The following is a 21,306-nucleotide window of genomic DNA, read 5'->3' as shown; positions in this document are numbered from 1 at the left end:
CATTATGATGACATGGGACTTTTCAAGGTATGCAAAAGCAATGCTTTTCACCTGAACGTTTCCCACGAGAACAGAAGAGTCTGTGGCTTGTCAGGTTTCATAAATAATACAAACACACATATCTTTTAATGAATCATGTTTCCTTTTTCTGCAGGACTAGATGTTGAAAAGTTGTTTAAAGCAAGATAATGACAAAACAAAACACCAGATATTGCTATCTGCAGAGACCGAAGCACTAAATCTGCAGATGTGAGCGGTAACAGCAATCTCCACACAGACTATCAATACAAATCTAAAACAAACATTAAACAGAGGCTAATACACCCTACAGTCCTTCATATTCTGTTCATTCAACACAGAGCAGGTTAAGAAAAAAAAGCACCCATGAAGCCATTCTTTGTGTCTTTAATCAGTTCATTCAACAGCATACATTTATTTCAATTCTAGTATTTAAAAGCCTTCAATGTACAGTCATAAATACCTTCTAATATGACTAAACTTATTCTGTTCATGTCATTATGTTGTATCATATTATCAGAAATAATCAAATATAAAACTGTATGGAATGGGTCTGCCTACATCATGTATCAATCATGTACATTATGATCTTCCTATAAAGCCACATTTATAGGATTACACACATGCTACCTATTGTTAAACTGCAGTGTTCTAACAATATTCATCAAGCGTTAATATGGTCCTTCACTCCTCCTTATAAAAGCTTATCACACAGGGTGTCTCTTCATACTGACTGGCTTTCTCTTTTTTTTTTTTTTTTTACATGAAATTCAGTATAATTTTGTTTCAAATGAAAGGTAAAAGCAACATCTGCACACACCAGGGCCATACTCAGGACATTCAACTACAAAATGTTGCCCATGCACATCTATAGGAAGTGATGAACTTTCACTTTAGCCAGGACATTGTAGAGCCCTTGTCTCTATTTCTTCATCATATCTAATTTCTGAAAGATAAAAAATGGTTTAGATCAAACTACATGCATGGAAGTAGTATATTTTTAATACAGAGTGTAATATACAGTATATATAATGTATAATAAATACAATATCAAAGCTTTTATCTTCTGCTTTTGGCTTGGTTTGTGGTCTGAAACTCACAGCAGACAGTATTATTTCAAGTTTCCTATGCAGAGTGTAAAGACAACAGCTATCATGACTGGACATGGGCATTAGCTTTTTTTTTTTTTTACGATGTTGAGTAAAACAGTACCATTTAACCTCCCACACATGCACAGAATAAATCCATGCACCGAAAGAATGCACAAATACACAAACATTGTGCAGTATGTGTAATTTTTTATGCACAAATAAATGCATTGTTGCTAGGATTCAGTAGATTTGTCTAAATATGTTCAGAATTTTACTTTTTAGCCAAGAATTTTCATTTCGATTGATCACTACTGACACTACATTGAATACCCTCATTCATAAGCATGTAATTTAGCCTAGAGACATGAAATGAAAGTAAGTGTGATATTGTTGTAGAGAGATCCCAGATAGCATACATATCCTGGCCTCATCTGGGCCAACTATGACACATATGGCTCAGTTTTGGCAGCGGCAAAGGTCATATGGGCCGTATCTGGCCCATACACATCAAGCTGGTTTTAGTGTGAGTTGTGGCTTGTTGTGTGTGGCCCATGTGACTTTTGCCTGTGGGAGAATGTGGGAGATGTGGGCCACAACTGGGCCAGATGTCATTTGCTATCTGGGATGACTGTGGTCACCAGTGACTCTTTATGACTATATAACATGTTAGGGCAATTTTTTTTTTTTTCTAAGGGTTATAACGTTACATTCCAACTTAGACTTTTTTCGATCCAGTGTACAGCAGGGTGGAAATAGGAAGAGAATAAGGATGTGTGGACCCTCACTTCTCATTCCAACTGCACATTGCTGATTTGTGAGGCAGTCATGTGACCATTAGCTATCCATTACATCTGAACAATATCTCTCACTGTGACTCCATCAGCCTGTCATGCATGTGCTCTCTGTTGCTTAGCACAGAGGAAGTAGTGTGTTCATTGTGTGTGTGTGTGTGTGTGTGTGTGTGTGTGTGTGTGTGTGTGTGTGTGTGTGTGGAAGAGAGAGGTGGGGGAGATAATTAAAGACAGAGGTAACAGCGATGGAAAGTGTGTGTAAATGTGATACTTATAAATATGTACGTGAACCAAAAAAAGCATGTAGCATAAGTGAAAGCAGTTTTAACATTACTAATTTGTCTAGTAAGGAGACCTTTCAAATTTAAAATGCAGTTGGTGAAGTGACTTATAATTGTTGTTGGCTGACATCAATTTTACTGCTTAGTACTGATTCAGCTAATTTACATCCTGACTTTAGTCTGATTTACTGGCAGTTCATGGCCATGGTTTGAAGACGATTGCAACATACTTGACCTAGTTGGATATTTTTTATATAAAACATAGGAAGTGGGAAATGAGGTGTACTCTATATTTGAAGGTTTTTTTTTTGTTTTGTTTATTGTGATGTTTACAGCTCATGGCTTCAGGTTATATGAATCAAATGTGAGGTGAATAACATTATTTGCCATCATCCCAAACAAACTAAGGAGAAAACTTGAATGACTGACTGAGAGTGTAGGATCCTTCAAATCTTTGCTGAAATTCTCTGCTAGAAATGCTGGTTATTTATTAATAAAAGTTACATGATAAAGCACTTAAACCTTTTTAACAGAAGTGTAGTATAGAAGCACAGAATTTCCAAAGTAATACTTTAGATTACTCTGGTTACATCTTCAGACTCTTTTAGTAGCATTGCATCATCATGGCCTAAATTATCCTGCTCAAAATCTCATTTCAAAATGAATAATATGCAGGCAGACCCAGGTGTGCCCTGGGGAGCCCTAGAAATAGACAGATCTATACACAATGCTGCAGAAAGTCCTAGATCAGAAGGAATTGGGTTACTGTATTGCTCAAACCCTTGCAGCACTCTATTGTATAGTGATGCTAATACTGCTAAGAGAACTTGGCCTATTTCCATTAATACATTAATGCACACTAAGCATGAGCGTTTGTACAGTTATTGGTCAGAATGATGGTCATATGGTCAGATGAATCTTCCGGTTTCTATAATTTTGGAAGTAATAACAGTTTTGCACTAAAATCCAGGTGGGCTCTTCCCCCAATCCAGACAATGAGACATTTAATCAGCTAATGTGAGAAGCCAAATCTAACTCCTCCTTTACAAAGAGCAGCCAAAGTCATACGTAAGCCATGGTATTATGCTCAAATGAGGCTGCTCCGCTTGAATAAACAAAGAACAGAATACAATCTCCTGTAAATTTACCCATGGCAGATTAAAATGTATCCTGCTGTGGGGGTTTTACTGGAAGGCTGCCCTGACCACCCTGTCGCTCAGGGGCTGGGTGGGTCTGAAGTTATCCCCCAGCATCCCGTCATTGCCTTCTTGAAGCTCTGCTCCTTTAATGTGGGACCTAAGACGGCGAAACTCCTCAATCTGTGGCAAAAAAAGAGTTTGGGTTAGTTTACATTTACATTTCTCCATTTGGCAGATGCATTTATCCAAAGCAATTTGTGTGTGTGTGTGTGTGTGTGTGTGTGTGTGACCTACATTATAACGACCCACAGGTTTCAGGCCATGTCCTCTACATCATGAAGACACGCTAACGTCCTCATAATTCAAATAGCTAAATAATATTGTATTAAAATGTTGAACGTTTTCATGGGTTTTCAACGGGTTATGATTGGGGATAGAAAATGTAATTATCTCAGTATCATTAGCTAAGTATAAAAACCTAGCCTGGATGCCAGCCGAACTTAGCCCCGCCCACAACATTTGAGGTCGGAAAGTTCGGTCTGGAGCAACTATGCTCGAACCAGAGCTGTTCGGACCAATCAGATTGTCAGGGCGGGCTTCATACGATGATGGACAGATGATCAACAGTAACGCAATCATCCATGTCACCAAAGAGCGCTTGGGTTGAATTCGTTTACAACAAAGATGACTGACGACGCTGGAGAATTGAGATGTGTAGATTCCGCCATCGCGTCTGTTATAGAAGATATCGCAGATAGCGCATTAAAGGGATACTCCACTTTTTTTGGAAATATGCTCATTTTACAACTCCCCCAGAGTTAAACAGTCGAGTCTTACCGTTTTCGAATCCATTCAGCCGGACAGGACCATTAGCATCTCTCTCAAAAAAATTACCAAAGAGTTTCGATATTTTTCCTATTTAAAACTTGACTCTTCTGTAGTTACATTGTGTACTAAGACCGACAGAAAATGTAAAGTTGCGATTTTTGATATGGCTAGGAACTATACTCTCATTACTGCGTAATAATCAAGAAACTTTGCTGCCGTACCATGGGTGATATGACGCCCATGGGTGATATACCATGGGTGATATGACGTACCACGTAATGATATGACGCAGCGCCTGAAAATAGGTCTAATAGGTTAGACAAACTTAGTCCCGGTCACGTTGGAAGTTACCGAGCTGGGGAATATTTTTAGGCGCTGCGTCATATCATTACGCCTGCTGGACTCATGGTACAGCAGCAAAATTTCTTGATTATTACGCAGGAATGAGAGTATAGTTCCTAGCCATATCAGCTTAGAAAATCGCAACTTTTAATTTTCCGTCTGTCTTAGTACACGATGTAACTACAGAAGAGTCAAGTTTTAAATAGGAAAAATATCGAAACTCTTTGGTCATTTTTTTGAGAGAGATGCTAATGGTCCTGTCCGATTTAATGATCTATGCTAAGCTATGCTAAAAGTGCTACCGCCAGACCCGGAGTTCGGCTGAATGGATTCGAAAACGGTAAAACTCAACTGTTTAACTCTGGAGGAGTTGAAAAATGAGCCTATTTCCAAAAAAAGTGGAGTATCCCTTTAATTTTAAAAGAGGAACAGAGAACCGCGATCAAGGCATTTGTCGATCGGAAAGATGAATGAAGAACATACGTCACTTACTCCGTTGCTCTGATTGGTTGTAGGTCTATCCAATTGAGTGCAGAGGCATTTTCTTTCCTGGTTCGGTTGAAACACGCCCCTTAATCACAGCCCAATACGCTCTATGCACGAACGCTGCTGACGTATTTCCGGTAGAATCTCAGCCAGCATCTTTACTTCCGCATAGCGCGTTCTATAGCGAAGTGTACTAGCGGCAAAACTTTCATAAAATTAATTTTCTCAGAAACGGAGCTGCAACGATTTTAGAAATCGATTCGCTAGTCGGATTTCGCATGATATGAGAGAATACTCGCCCTCAAAGTTGTCGATGTAGCTCAAAATATATAATTTAAAGCCCTTCTCTTTCTTACTCTTAGGTGTGACAGCTAACTACCTCACAATATTGTTAACATCATTCACGTTAACCGCTGGAAGTTCTTGTAAACAGCGAGTGTAATTTGCCATTATCTCCATCTAATGCAAAAACAGCTTCCGACGCAGCACCGGATGTAACTGGGCGTGGGCAGGCTGAGACAAAACGCGGAAGCGATCGTGCATAGAGCCCATGGAGCAGTGTCAGACTCATATTCTGACTAGAATCTGAGTATGACGACGTCAGGCTAATAAAAACCATTATGCCTGTGGAATCATAAGTGTACCATTTGCCTTAGTTTAAGCGCCATCATCATGATATTGTTCCTTATATTTTAGTTTAGGTTGTTAAGTGTAAGGAATATTCCACATCTGTGTCCACATGGTTTAATCTGAAATATACGCATCCCTAACATCAGCAAGAGTCAGACTGTGCTTCTTGCAATTCAATTTAAATGTATAATGCTTGGATGCTTCCATTCAAAATTACCAGCCAACTGGTGGATAACTCCATTCCTTTTACTGGCCAGTGTCACTTTTTGCTCACATTTGGTGTGAGTGTTGAATTTGGACCCCGGGTGTGAGCTCTTTTAAAAACATGAGGAGTATTTTCTTATCTTTTCTTTCTCTAATGCTATTATTGAAGTTATAACATAAACAGGATCATATCAGTACATGTACAAGTACAAAATGGGGATACCACATTTGAACTTAATCCAAGAAGGAAACAATATATAATTTAAAAAAGTTATGTTATAAAACACAGACAAGACCCTGACCCATTTTCATGTTGTATCTTTACATCATACTCAATATATGACTGGTCTTTACTTGAAAGACACTGCTCTGCCAGTCATTGAGATCAAAGATAATCTAAGTTGCAAACAAAAGGCATAAATCGTTTTGCACCTTATGATGTATAGTACTGCGGTAAACCCCAGTTAGTTCTCGTCACGTCAAAGTTGGTTTCTGATTTCCCCTTTTGTCTATTCGAATGAATGAGTCCTTTAACAGACCCTACTCTGAAGTGGGAACTAAATTATTTCCCCCAAAAGGAGTTCCTAGAACTAAAATTATTCCTAGTTCCTGTGGTGCAAACACACCAAAATCCGGGTACTTGCGCCAATAGTTCTAGGAAGGAACCTTGAAAAGGTTCCTCAGGTGCGAAAGCCCCTTAAAATAGACTTCTTTCAAAAACATTTTTTTTTTTTTAATTACGGACACCAAACTTTATATCAGTCATAAAATTCTAGAAGGCGCAGGCTGATTGGTCCTTTACATGCAATCTGCAAGCAATCAGATCATTACTGCAAGACACAAGCTGATTGGCCTCTGCTGATTCTGCAGCCAATGGCCAATGAGATTGCTTGCTCAACATTTAAATAGTCTGGTTCATTGATTTCTGTAAGGTAGTCCTGCGGCGCGAGTTCCTCTGAAACCCTCCGCCTCCCCCAGCTCCACCTGCCTAGATCTGCTAAGGGATTTATGTATGTATATTTATGCAGCATATCTTATAGCTCACAGCAGCGTGCCTGTGTATCTATTAGCAGAAGCAAGTCCATATTTACTCTGCAGCAGCAATAATTAACAGCAGCAGCAGTGTAGCAGATCAAGTCCACACTGCCATATTCAATAACATGCTACAACTATTCAGAGAGTTGTCATAATTAAAAAATATAAATAGCCACAAAGTGAATGGGGTTCATTAGAGATTTATCATGTATATCTGAGTAATAATAATATTTAATAACAGGTGTAAAGATGTTACCTGCATCTGAGAGATGGTAAGGGGGTAACGGTAAAGAATCCAGATGACGTTCTCACTACAGGGTGGTGTGGTTAAAGAGCCCTCATACACCCAGTAATCTCTTAAGAGAGGATCTGAGGAGGTATGATACAAACAGATAACCTGTAACTAGGATATCATGATGTAGTCGGAAAAGATCAAAAATCACAACATGCAAAAAATATCAGTATGATAGATTATGAATAAGAAATAAATCATTTACCAGGCAGTAATGTGTTGGGGTTAAAACATGGAATTATTTTTGTCTTTCCCTGTACACACAAAAAGGCATTTTTAGTCACAAGCGTACGTGTCATATTTTTCGCTTTAGTCTCTAGTAAGGCAGCTCTTCTGATCACCTTGTACTGCAGGTCCTGCAGGACGTCTGTGATGGCCTTCAGCCCAAGATGTTCCTTCCCAACCTGCATAGAACAAAAAATAGAGCACCAGTGTCAACTGAACATAATATACTGCAAGATGACCAGAGACATACATTTGACTTTGCCCCTTAAATGGCTTTCTATGTTTACACTACTAATACCATGTTTATTTACCCAACGTGATTGGGGATTTTTGTATTTGTCATGACCTCCAATATATGGGGTAGATACCTGCACAAATAAGGCAATGATGAGAATGCCTTTTTTCTTGCCCATGGCCTCCTCCACGCTGTTGAATAATGTAGAGTTCCAGTGGATTAGATGAAGCTGTGAGAGATATTTATTACTAATTGAGGGATCTGCAATAAACTGAACTCTAAAATCAACATTACAAAGTATGCAACAATTATGAAGGTGATTATTTAATGGCAGTTCCGTGTCCTGTTATAAGACTGGTTTGACTTGCAATTGTGCCAACAACTTTAGGAACCGCAACATGGTAACAGGTTGACAAACATGGTGACACATTGAGAACAGGCCCTTATCTTTCTCCTTGTGTACAGAAGACCAGGAGTTGGAGAGCAGGTGCCAGAGACGGGTGATTTGAATAGATGACCTGATGATAAATCCTTCATTGGAGCATGTGGTATTGTTGTTTTTGACATGAACTAATTTGTTTTGTTGCTAAAAAAAGGCGTATTGCTTATGCAATGTGAATACTGTGACTTGTTAATAGGGGCCCCTAGTAAATATGTGCTGCTGTCTATGTGTGCAGTGTGAAACAGACATTTTTTTAGACATCAGGAAGTATGAGTGACTTAGAGGAACAATAAGAGCAAATGCTCAATATGGACAGAACTGGCGGAGTGACACTGACCTCCATAGGAAAAGCCTTGAAGTTGACAGTGTGTTCAGATCCCCTCTGGTTCTCTTTTCCCCAGTGGAAGCGCACCTCACTCAGTTCATACTCATGGTCACTGGGGAGAGGACCCCCAGTCACAACTGAGACAGCATTCACAGGTCAGAGGAAAGGGAAGAGAACAGGATGATTTGACAAACAATACAGGTTTCTCACAGACATCAGATTTATGTCTTTTAACCTCTCAATGACCTAGAAAAGCAAAACATCTTATAACTTTTTTTGTGGACTTTGTCAAAGGGCTAGTTCACCTCAAAATGAAAGTTCTGTCATTATTTACTCACCCTCATGTAACGAATAGTGGTTGACTGATAAATTGATAAATCTAAGCTGATATGTCGGCTGATATTTGCCTCTTTTTTTTAAACTAGAAGATCTTCTGTATTTGTGAAAAATACTATAATAGTAAATGCCCTCTGTGATACTATTTACATATTACTGAGATTGGATGTAATTGTCTCTATATGATAATTAAGCTCTTTTAAGTGAAGGAACATTTTGATATATATATATATATATATATATATATATATATATATATATATATATATATATATATATTGGAGTGGAAGTTATTGGGAACAGATCATATTTTCTTATAGACCCCCCTTTGATGCTCTTGGCCCAAAGTAGCATCACAACCACTCCCTTTTCGTAGATAACACCTCCCGAAACCTGGTGGGCAGGTGCCCCAGTGGCGGCGTAGCCCTGGCTTAGGTTGTTCCCTTATGGCCATCAGAGAATCTTACCCGTCTTCGGGATCTACGCCTCCTGCACACTGAGTTATGGCTCTACTTCACTTGAGCAAAATTATCATAGTTTGTGATAATGAAATGTATTTTTTATTTTTTTTATACGAGGTAACCAAGGAACATTTAATATTGATCATGGAATTATCTATCTATCTTACGTTTCAGCATGGAACACATACAGCATAACATAATGCACTGACCGATAATAAGAATGATACATACACAAACAGCAGTTTTAAAGGTAACATCCCAAAGTAAACCAGAATAGGCGATAGCTAACTCTCCATCATGCATCTGTTTTGCAAAAATCTTGTCTTTCTTCAAGGCCTTGTTGGGCTCTCACAATGTCAGATGTTCAGTGATGTTCACATCAGTGATGTTAGCATATTGATTAGTTTTGATAACTCAAATAATCAACAATCAATAGACAATATAGTGTGTGTGTGTGTGTGTGTGTTTGTGTGTCATTTTGTGTCCATTTTCTCAGTGTGGACATCCTTTATCCACTTGTTTTCCCTCTATGTGGAAAAACTGCTGTCCGTAGTCTCTGAAATCTTCTTGTTTCACTTATCATTGTCCATTTTTATTTTTTTATTTTTTTTTCACTTGGAGCGCAAGTCCTTCTAGAAGAAGCAGTCACTGGTGTTGTTCAAGTCTGTGCCTCTTCATCAGTTCCATCCATCCCATGGTGGGTCTCAGGGTTTCTAGGTCTTTTAGGCCTGGAGTTCTGGATCTTGCAGGTCTGGAAATCTCTATTCTTTTCTTTTTCTTGAGCAAATCCCCCTGGCTCCACTTCCTTCTCGTCCTTCAAACGACCAGATCATCTTTCTCCAGGAGGTTACAAATTTCAGGCAAACATCGATGCTTATATCTGAAACTATAATCAAAAGAAGAGGTTTCCCCCCTTTCCCCCACAAGCATCTTATCACGTTCAAACATCAAAGTCACAGAAGTTTCATCTCAAAACATGTTAAAAATTATTTCTAAACACAATGTCATTAAAACATTTATTATACATTACAACTACATATCAATGCTAATAAAACATGTTTCATAAATCATAAAGAATCACCCCCCTTTTGATAGTAAACCTTTTTCTACAATGTGTTACTATCATAAAAACTAATTCTAATTTGCATCAGCATTTGCTTGTGACTGAGCTACAGTCATGTTGCTCGTGTAGTGATATGTTTGACAAGGTGTGAATGACTTCTTTATTTCCTTCCAACAGTGCCAAACTGGGTTTCTAAATTGCCTATTTTCTTAAGCAAACGACACTGTCTTGCCTTGTGTCCCATCTTTCCACAAGCAAAACAAACAACTTCCTGATCTTCCTTTCTTTTCTCCAAACAGTGCCTTGCAATGTGACCATCCTTTCCACACAGGGCTGGACTGGGACAAAAAATCGGCCCGGGCATTTTGGCCCAGACCGGCCCACTATGATCATAAACACCACCCATCTTTGCACGCCCTTAATTATATGCATACCAACTCCTATTCATTAAAACCACTAATGCCATGTAATGAGTGAGTATAGGAACGAGTGAGAGTTAACAGATGAAATAAGTAAAAATTTGACATTATTAATACAGCTGAACTATACTTTCACAGTGGTGAATCCTAAAACAAGTTATAATCTGCATTGGCATAGCAATACCTGTGTTTCTTACAGGATTTCTGTTAAAACTGTGGTGGGTGGACCTTGGTCCTTCTAGGGGGGTTGGGGGGCATGCCCCCCCGCGAGAAAATTTTGTGCATTTTAATGTTAAATTCATCAATCTGGTGCACTTTGAGAGTTCAAAATTAAAAGCTCCAACCCATATTCAGTGTGCAAATTAAACAAAGAAAAAATCAAACCGCTTTTAGTAACAGTGTCTATTTACATTACACCTACTACATAATAATAGTTATAATATTAATCCAATGACAGTAATTGCCATATTTTGTAAAACAAATGCACTAAAAAATAAAGGAAACTTTCATAATTAGTTTTGTACCAATTTCTATACTTGAAAGAGATAAGCACATGATCTTTTATTTTGACGCAAACTGCATCAAGCTTTTATTTTGGCAGAAAACATGGTTTACAAATGCCTCTCATTAGATTTCTAGTGAATTGCGGTAATCGTCAACTATGCAGATGTGGAAATAATCTGTAACTGGGTTATGGGTTCCTACACTCATGACATAGCCTAAGTGTTTTGAAAGTAGTTCTGCTTACCGCAGGCTCTACACTTTCTCATCTCTCTCCTGATCCTCCTCACTATCATCATCTGCCACTGGAGCTGATGAAGGAGCTGATGAAGGTCAGAAAACATATATTTTGACACATAAAGTGTCTGCTTTAAGGGCCTGGTTCTATTTTTTCACGCTATTTCTCTGCACATTCCTTGCGTTTCTTCTCCATCTCGCTGACTATTTTGACAGATACACACTGACACTGCTGCACGCTCGCTCACTCGTTTAAAGTTGTGATTGGGCCAGCCCAGTGTCAATCAAGAAAAGAACCAATGGGCTGCTAATCTACGTGTTTCATGTGCTGGTCTGTCAGAAAAAAAAAACTAACACTGACTTTTTTGGACCAATGCATTACCCAGCGCCGCCAATTAAGCAAAACAAAACCAAACGAATGGGCCGCAGATGTACAAATTTTATGGGCCGTAAAAAAAATAAAAAAAATAATTATGTATATGAGTATGAGATAAGATGGATCGGCCCGAAAAGCACGTCGGCCCACCGGGAAAATGCCCGGTATGCCCAATGGCCAGTCCAGCCATGTTTCCACATGCATGGCAGACAAAGTTTTGAAGAGGTCTCTCATTGTCTTGACAATGTCTAGCAATGTGACCAGTTTTTCCACATGCATAGCAAAGAATAACACCTTCTGAATTTATTCTTGCAAATCTCCTTGGTCTATGATGGAAACCATTAGACAATGTAGAACATTCTCTCTCGCCAAAGGCAGCAACTGGGAGTCTAGATTTGGCAGCTTTCATTTGACTATTTGCATTAGCATTATTGTTGTAAAACTGTGTCATTTTAGCAATAATGTCATTATATTCAGAGAGTGGTGTCACTAGCATTGTCACAACAGACCGGGTGAGTGGGTCACATTTGTTAATCAAGGCAGACTTGAAACTAACATCATTCTTAGTAATATCAGGATTGCCACTGAAAGTTTTAAACTTCTCCAATAATAGTTCTGAAAATGCTGCTGGATGCCCCCCTTTCCTCATGTGCATATCAGATATTTTATCCCAATTAACTGACATCACACCTAAGACTTCAAGCAGTGCCTTTTTCCTCTCTGACTTATTAGAATTTCTGTCCTTTACTTCCTGAGTTAAGGCTCCAGACAAAGTGTCAGGCAAACACATTCTTAACAAAATGCATGCATCACCATCTGTTAAATTGTAAACTTCAGCATATTCCTCCAAGTTTTTCAGAAAATCTAATGGATCTTGTTTGGCAGGATCAAATTTACCAATATTCTTAATCACAGTTTCTAGTTCAGTTGGATTAAATCCTCGGACTATGGTAGAAGTCATTGGTTCTTCCCTTCCTTCACTAGCACGCATAGTCGTAGTAGCATGTAGTAGCATGGACTGGTGCCATGGGAAATCTGGAGTATTGGCTATTGAATGACTGAGAAACTTTTTCCAAACCCTCAGTCCTGTCTTCCTGTAAATCTGGCATTTCTGGAACTGGGTTACACAATGTGACACCTAAAGCCTTATTCGCACGGGATTAGTATTACCTAGGGACCTCCGGTAATTTGTAATAATCGCAGAGGTCGTCTGTGATTTTTATCCCGTGCGAATCTGCCATGTCTGTAAAAATGTCTGTAAAAATTCCCCCGAAAATTCCCTACCGTATTTTGGCCAACACATGGGTCCTCTGATAATACCAGTCCCGTGCGAATCCCCATGTCTGTGATTTGGGCTGTTTTTCTGTGAGCCTATCGTTTTCTAAAGAACGTAATAACCATTATGGGCCGTTTAACAGTCCATTTTACGTCTGTATTAAAACTATATTAACAATAAAATCTCTCGATATGATCTACTCCAATCCGATTATAGTTTTTCTCCAATAAAAACTATGAAGTGCTGCAAAAGAGAAAACAAACTACAGTAAAGACGTGATCAGGAAGCTCAACTCGGACCGTTGTCATGGAAACGTCAAATGTCGTTGTGTTAATTGTCTCACACGTCCTCTAAAGACATCCATCCTGTAAGTAGGCTATCTCAAGAAATCAAAGTGTGAAAGAGTAAAAATGATATAAAATGAAATAAACCAAATAAAATGAATAGAAAAACAAGCCTATCGCGACGTTTCGGTATTCATAATACCTTCTTCAGGCAGGCTTGTTGTAAATATGGACAAAAAAGAAAAGAAAAAGAAGATATATTATATATTTATACAATACTATGATATTCTATAATATATTTCTCTAATAAATTGGTTTTAAATAAATTATTTTTTTGAATTGCAATACTGCAGCGCGATCTTCGTTTCAGCACGTTCAGCTAGTGAAGTGTGAATGGGTGGGCGCACGCTGTAAAGTCCGTAAACTCGAGGGAATTACGAACATTTATTTGCCCGTCTGAATGAGCCACCAAAAACACAGACGTCAGGGGGTAGTTTCCTAATTACAGAGGTCCAGGGGTAATACTAATCCCGTGCGAATAGGGCTTAATGTCTTACTAGGGTTTTTCTCAGTTGTGCCATTCTTTATCATAAACTGACAAGCCACCTTCGCCTCCTCCAAATTGTTGGACAATGTTTCCACAGATGATTTAAGCATACTATTGTTAGTTCTAAGAAGTACAATCTCATTCTGCATCTTTACCTTTTCTTCTTTCCATATCGTTTCACTAGCCAGGTAATTTTTTGTAGAAATAACCCCAACACTGAGTCGCTCATTTTCAGCCTCTAACTCATCTATTCTCCTCCTAGTTACTTTGTATGAAGCAAAAAGTGCTTGAAGCGCATTAGCAATTTTCCCATTTTTGTTCTTAGGCATTTTGGGATCATTTTCAAATTTAGAGATAGCCCACTTGTACGGTTTATCAACAATATTCTCTATTCCATCAAACATTCCCTGAGAACCGTGTTTAGCGATGTATTTAACAATCATTTCTTCCATTTTCAAAAGTCTTATCAAGCTTTAAAATATCTCGTGATCTAATAGTTATTCACAAAGTCTGATTTAAATGACTACACGTTATCTAGTTCCTTTAAGATATCCGTTAGTCTAATTATTCACAGCTCCAGTACTTCGGACACAAATGATCAAAATAGCCACACTACCTGAGGCTTCTAAACTTAACCACAGCCACAATCCATTGGACCTTAAATTTCATTACGCAAAACAGTTAAGAAATGCAACACTGTCACAGTACGTCGGACAAAACCACACTACGTCGGGTTTTATGTTATTTTCTTAAAATAATTTACTTAGCCACAGTACTTCGGGCTTAAACAATATTTATCCAATTTAAAACTGCCACAGTACATCGGGCAAAACCACACTGCTTCGGGTTCTTGTTTTAAACTTCACAGAGTCACAGCGCGTCGGACTCACTAGCCTACACTTTAACACACAATCGTTGTGAAATAATTCTGTGACCACACTGCATCGGGTCTATTCAATTACTTTAGAATTTCCTCAGAATCATTACCACTTCCCAATCGGTTTCAAGTATGTTAGAAACATATACATTTGTTTCAGTTACTTTAGAAACAACCAATCTGAAATAACTCTGCCACCACAGTACTTCGGGTTTATTCAATTACTTTAGAATCTTAACAGAATTATAAGAGACCAACACCAAATTTCAGTTACTTTAGAAACTTTACACTTAAGCACTTTGTTTCAATTACTTTAGAAACAACAATTCCAATACAAGTCTGCCACCACACTGCTTCGGGCTTATTCAGTTACGTTAGAATCTTAAACAAAATTGTACGGAATAGGCTTAAAACTCCTCCTGCTAATACTGAATAAACCAAATTCGATCTCTTCTGTCCTTAATTTTTCTTTTCTAGATTTTTTTAAAACGAGGAATTCCTTGACAAAAACAGCATAAATGAAAGGAAACAGCTTTTTCTTACCTTTTCCCTTTTTTGTTGGAAATCCGTCGCTGGGTCTGGCTCGCCAATGTAAGAAAAAATGAAGTGGACGTCGAAGATCTCAAAAATGAAGTTTATTACAGCATAGCAGTGGCAAGGTACACAAAGTACCTTGGATTCAGCGGAGTCAAACAGAATGAATCTCATCATCTCAGCTCAAACATTTATCCTCTATTTCGTTTGTCTTCCCCCTCTACATGTAAATGAAGCTCTGTTTTTAAGTGTAATTTAAGAATAACAGATTCGTCTTCCCTCTCAACATGAGGCTGAAACTCTGTCTTAAATGTAAATTGAGGATCTTTCCTCTGTGCCCACTTCTTTGATGTTCTGTGAAATCAGAACAGCAAAAGGTTAAAGGGTTAGTTCACCCAAAAATGAAAATTCTGTCAGTAATTACTCACCCTCATGTTGTTCCAACCGCGTAAGACCTTCGTTCATCTTCGGAACATAAATTAAGATATTTTTGTGCTGGATCACTTCTCCATAGGCTGCTAGGTGACCGAAACTTGCTGGCCCAGAAAAGTTATTAAAGAGATCGTTAATATAGTCCAAGTGACTGCAGTGGCTCAATCTTAAGTATATCAAGCGACGAAAATACTTTTTGTGCGCAAAAACAAACAAAAATAACGACTTTATTCCACTATTCATTTCCTTCTCTCTGGGCCTCGTAGTGTTTTTGCGCTGCGCGTCTGTGTTGCACGTCAACACGCATCACACACATGACCAGCGTCGGCCAATAGTGAGCCAAAAACACTACGTGAACCAACTAGAGGCCCAGAGAGAAGGAAATGAATAGTGGAATAAAGTCGTTATTTTTGTTTGTTTTTGCGCACAAAAAGTATTTTCGTCGCTTGATATACTTAAGATTGAGCCACTGTAGTCACTTGGACTATATTAACGATCTCTTTAATAACTTTTCTGGGCCAGCAAGTTTCGGTCACCTAGCAGCCTATGGAAAAGTGATCCAGCACTCAGATTTCATTAAAAATATCTTAATTTGTGTTCCGAAGATGAACGAAGGTCTTACGCGGTTGGAACAACATGAGGGTGAGTAATTACTGACAGAATTTTCATTTTTGGGTGAACTAACCCTTTAAGGTGATAAAATCTATCTGAAGTGGATCTTCTGTTAAAACAGAACGGTCAAATGTTTAAGGTGACAAGCTATTTGAAGTCCCTGTAATCAAGATGGTTGTTGGTTGCCCTCTGTGATACTATTTACATATTACTGAGATTGGATGTAATTGTCTCTATATGATAATTAAGCTCTTTTAAGTGAAGGAACATTTTGATATATATATATATATATATATATATTGGAGTGGAAGTTGTTGGGAACAGATCATAATTTCTTATAGTGCTAACATATAAATCTTTTTATTGTACAGATTTATTTATTGTCAAGTTAATTTCTTTCCCCCAATTGGATTAATTTGAGAATGATTTATTTCAAATTATTTTAGTGCATATTATGTAAATGTAAAATAAATATAAATTTGATTGCAAAAATTGTTATGCATGTGTTATTCACCATTTTAAATGAAGGGGATATTAAGAGGTCGACCGATTGTGGATTTTACCGATAATGATAACTAGGTTGGACCGCACTGGCCGATAACCGATAAATCAACTGATAGTTTTTAAAAGGATACTGATTGAAAACCAACATAACACATAAAATAGTGCTGAACTTTATTACAAAAATTTTAAAACAGTACTAAACCATGAAAATGTACTGTACTTTTTAAATATAAAAATATGAATATATGAATTATACCTTAGTTACCTTAATTAGGCCTATACATTAGTTCAAAGTGCATTATCTATTGTTAAGAAATACAACTTGTAAAAAAGTATTAGTAAATGTTGAAATTAACAATGAACAATACTTTTATTAACTTTAGTTAATGCTACAGATGGTCTCTTGTAAAGTGTTACCATTTCATATAATTACAAACAGTCATGCTTAAAGATAGCCATCTTTATATCTACACAAACACCATATAGCATTGAAATTAGACATAGTATGCTCACACTTTATTTGCTTCTATTTTAGAACACTTGATGATTATCTGATAAAAATAACAAAATATGTATTACAGTGACGATGAAAAAATAACTGAAATTGAATGTTTCTTATTTGTTTATATGTTTCTGTCGGCTGCAAGACCGTTTCTGGTCCCTATTTTAACGATCTGAAACGCAAGTATCAAACGCAAAACGCAAGTAACTTTGTGGGCGGATCTCGCGGATCCGACACAAATCTAAAATGGGTTGGTCTGAAGTAGCTACATTACTCATAGGTGTGGTTTGGGCGTAACGTGAAATAAACCAATCAGAGCGTCATCTCACATTCCCTTTAAAAGCAGGCGTGCTTGTTCCATGGCGGATGCTATTATAACGGCAGATTTGCCAGGTGCACGCCAGGAGCGGTTCACAGCCGAGGAGACCGACATTCTCGTCAGGGCCGTAAAAGACAGAGAAGTGACATTGTATGGGGATGGGAGAAACCCACCCAAATTAGCTTCGGTTAAACAGGCGTATAATAATTTGGGTAAATGTGTAAGCTAGATTTATGCTTATTTTTTCCCATCTTCATGGACACCACAATGATTTCCCTCATGTGGAATATTTTTCCTTGTAATTATGTATGGTTTGCAAAAATGGGAACTGCTGCCTGCATCTGTGTAGATGAGAGAATTAAAGTGTATGCGCGTTGTGCACACGCTACATTATGGCCAAGCATGCGCCCTTAAAATAGCAGAAACCCAGAATTTGTTTTCTGAAACTGCAAAATAGCACCAGGGAACGTTTGCACTGGAACACGCCTCCCCTTTTCGCTGAACCGCCCCTGGGAGCGCAAGTTCATTCCTTAATTTACCGATGTGCGACTGTGGAGGGAGAAGTCCGCTGTGCGTCGGGTGCAAAATAGGAATGATACATGCGTCGGTATACAAAGTCAGTTGCGCTGGGTGCAAGATAGGGCACTCTGTCTACAATTTGCTTTCTCAAGTCACAAACTTTAAATATGCAACTTCTATGGAGAATGAATGCATTAAAGCGACCAGCTAAAAATAGACAAATGCATATAGATGGTAACAATCGTGACATTAAACATTTGGGTTGGGCTTGTGTGTTTTTGTCACACGGTTTTAACCGCTTGAGGCAGACCTACTAGTGTTAGCGTCCTCTCAGCCTTGACAACAAACATACTGCTGGTCTCCACTAAAGCAGCATCTAGTCAACAAATTAATTACTTTATTTATAACGATATGGACTTTTCTGTCCTTTTTGGAACTTGAAATTTTTGTTAACTATCAACTTTTTTGGTGTTCCAATGAAAGAATTATGACACATAAGAGTTGTGAATGACATGGAAAAAATAATGGCAGAATATTTATTTTTAGTGAACTATTCCTTTAAATTTAAATACAGGGATACCTTTCAGCATTCTATACCTGATTTGGACTTGAGCATGATCCTCACGGTGTGACCATCGTTAATGACTTCACAGTCCCTGCAAACGACATAGTTGGGGTTAAGCCCCACCTCCAGCAGCCGCGGGTCATAGCAGGCCTCCCTAGAGTTAAGGTTTATGGGGGACTGGTACTCTCCATTTGCCTCAGGAAACAGAAGACCCCATTCAACACCTGGATTCATTCACAAAAGACAAAAAAAGTTGATTCTATCGACCACTGAATGGTGATAGAAAGCTAACATTTTGTTTTAATGCATTTATCAAAGAACACTTATCTCGCTTTGAGCGTATGATAACACTGTCCTTGTTCATGACCCACTAGACCCACAGCCTGTTGCTCAACCTCGAATTAAACTTTGTAGCTATGAAATATTTGCTGGTGCCACACAGATAATACAAACAGTGGTCCATTTTTATGTCCCAATGTTGAAACTAAATAAGGACAGCTAAATCTCCAGTGCCTCAGAGTCATTACTGAGAGGCCAACAGGAATAGCAGACACAGGGGGATACAGGATGTGCTCATTCCTCTGCTGTTTTTCATATCACCCTGTGTATATGTTTTACTCTTCTCTATGCATTTGCTTTATTATCTAAAATTGCACTAGAGAAGTAAATTTCATTGCAGACTAACACTACTAGAAATAGTACAAATTGAAGCTTAGAAAAATGACTCTTCACACAAAAAGAAACATCTTGGTCTAAATACAGTTGAAATAAAAAAAAATCACATAATAAACAATTATACAATTATGCTTTAAATATTTTTATTTATGCACTTATTTAATAAAAAAATACATTTTAAGTTAAAAACATAGTGCACTGATTCACTGTAAAAAAGAAAAGAAAAGAAAAGAAAGATCTGAATTGGTTGTAAATTAGAAGTGGCCACATGCAGCATTGTTGAAAAAGGGACGGATCACAACTATCTAGTATTGTCTGTGTATTTAAAGACTCAGCGGCGTAGAAACTCCATAAATTCACTATATATATATATATAGGCTAATTGAGACAGGCTTGTTTATCATGGGTGTGACGATAAAGTTTCATGTTTCACAAAGAGGAGGATAAGCAGTGATTCTCGGACTGAGTCCTTACCTTCTTCATAGCCCCATTCCAGCTCATCCTTGCCAGGGTAGTTATCGGTCTCTTCAACAACATTATCTGCCATGGCAACTGAATTTCCTCTATGGCTTTCAGAACAACTTGCGTTCTGTCCTGAGCAGATGCCAAAAACTAGTTCTTTCTGGCCCGGTTTTCAGGGTAAAGTCTTCCTTGTCGTTTGCTCACTTCCCACCCAAAAAACATGAAGAAAGTGGTCTATAACAGTACAGGTGGAAGTGATTGAACTCAGCAGCTTCAAAGACACAATGTCGTCCACGGTGAGATTGCAACCAACAGAAAACACTTGTCATTCCATTGAAAATTATGAGTTTTCTTCTCCTGTTCTCTTCCAGAAAAGTTGTCCACCCTGTATCAACTTCAGAGCACACCACAAGTAAGTTCACAAACTCATTCTGTTAGCTACTACAGCCCACACGGTTCCCCCACAAGTCATCTGATTGGCTGCGTGCAGTGACTCTTAAGCCTCTGATGTAGCACCATAGAAACAACTCAGCAGTCTGTACTGGTTTACAGTCAGGCCACGGGAAGCACAGTGCACACAGGCAGGAATGCAGGAGTGATGTTGCTCTTGGACAGTTCCTCCCACAATGGAGGAAATGGGTGTGGTTAAAAAAAAACACCCAACAGGAGGAGGGTGAAGAATTAAAGACTGAAGAGAGGAAAGGTCTGTTATTGTTTGCTTGGTACATTACTGATAGGGTTTTCAAGGTAAGGATGAGAGGCCCATACGGTGCTTTCCCATGGCTTATAATTGTGTTCTTCCTGCATGGTCACCAGCGAAACAAGATTACCTTTTTAGCTAATTTTAATAAGAAGTTTACAGGTGACCTTGTTTTTTGTCAGCATAGTCAAATTGTATCACTCTCCTCAGTTCAACAATGCTTAGATATTTTATCAGCTGGACAAATGTATCTTATGCTATCATGAACAATTTGAACTAGATGGCTGTATGAAAGTCTCCTAATTGCACTTATTGACCCAGATAAAAAAAAAGTAACAACTGGAGGAGATGAACATTATGGTGCTTTGCCTTGAATTCTATCCTAAGAAACTACTTTGACCCTAATTTTCTAAAATTAAAGGCAGCACATTACACAAAAGTGCAATCACTACCTAATTAATTATAAGTAGGTCGTTTTACTCCCCAAAGCTCAGGGACAAGAACAGGGTTGTCACGTGACCTCAGCATCTTCTATATTAAATCTATATTTCATCGGATATATCAGGAAATATGCATTCACTGGCATCAAAACATAAGCACTTTATCAGTGTATCAGATGGTGTGGGTGGTTTGGTGTTGAGCGATCATTTGAATACTTTGAATAATTATTCATGAACAATAGATGTCCTGTTTGAGTCCAGGTTCAGCAGATTACAGCACTGTCCTCTAGTGGGCATAACA

General features: G+C 38.2%; 1 protein-coding gene across 1 annotated transcript; it reads right to left on the bottom strand.

The window, feature by feature from the left end:
* Positions 1–389: 389 nt before the first annotated feature.
* ca8 (carbonic anhydrase VIII) lies at positions 390–20,490 on the bottom strand. The gene is made up of 9 exons (XM_084118777.1): positions 19,878–20,490; positions 18,761–18,952; positions 8,377–8,501; positions 7,731–7,826; positions 7,479–7,541; positions 7,343–7,391; positions 7,102–7,214; positions 3,330–3,500; positions 390–964 (listed from the first exon to the last, which is right to left on the bottom strand). Exons 1-8 carry the CDS (start codon positions 19,948–19,950, stop codon positions 3,366–3,368), a joined length of 846 nt encoding a protein of 281 aa, XP_083974903.1. The 5' UTR covers positions 19,951–20,490; the 3' UTR covers positions 390–964; positions 3,330–3,365.
* Positions 20,491–21,306: the final 816 nt, after the last annotated feature.

This window comes from Abramis brama (assembly GCF_963993115.1).
Source record: "Abramis brama genome assembly, chromosome: 7".
Taxonomy (NCBI): domain Eukaryota; kingdom Metazoa; phylum Chordata; class Actinopteri; order Cypriniformes; family Leuciscidae; genus Abramis; species Abramis brama.
The sequence above is the reverse complement of the archived record's forward strand: the minus strand, read 5'-3'. Positions and strand labels throughout refer to the sequence as shown.

Coding starts and splice junctions, on each gene's coding strand:
- ca8 (XM_084118777.1), bottom strand. CDS start 19,950: ATGGCAGATAATGTTGTTGAAGAGACCGATAACTACCCTGGCAAGGAT. Junction 7,827..8,376: donor TCAAGGCTTTTCCTATGGAG/GTCAGTGTCACT, acceptor TATCTCTCACAG/CTTCATCTAATCCACTGGAA. Junction 7,392..7,478: donor TGCAGGACCTGCAGTACAAG/GTGATCAGAAGA, acceptor TTGTGTGTACAG/GGAAAGACAAAAATAATTCC.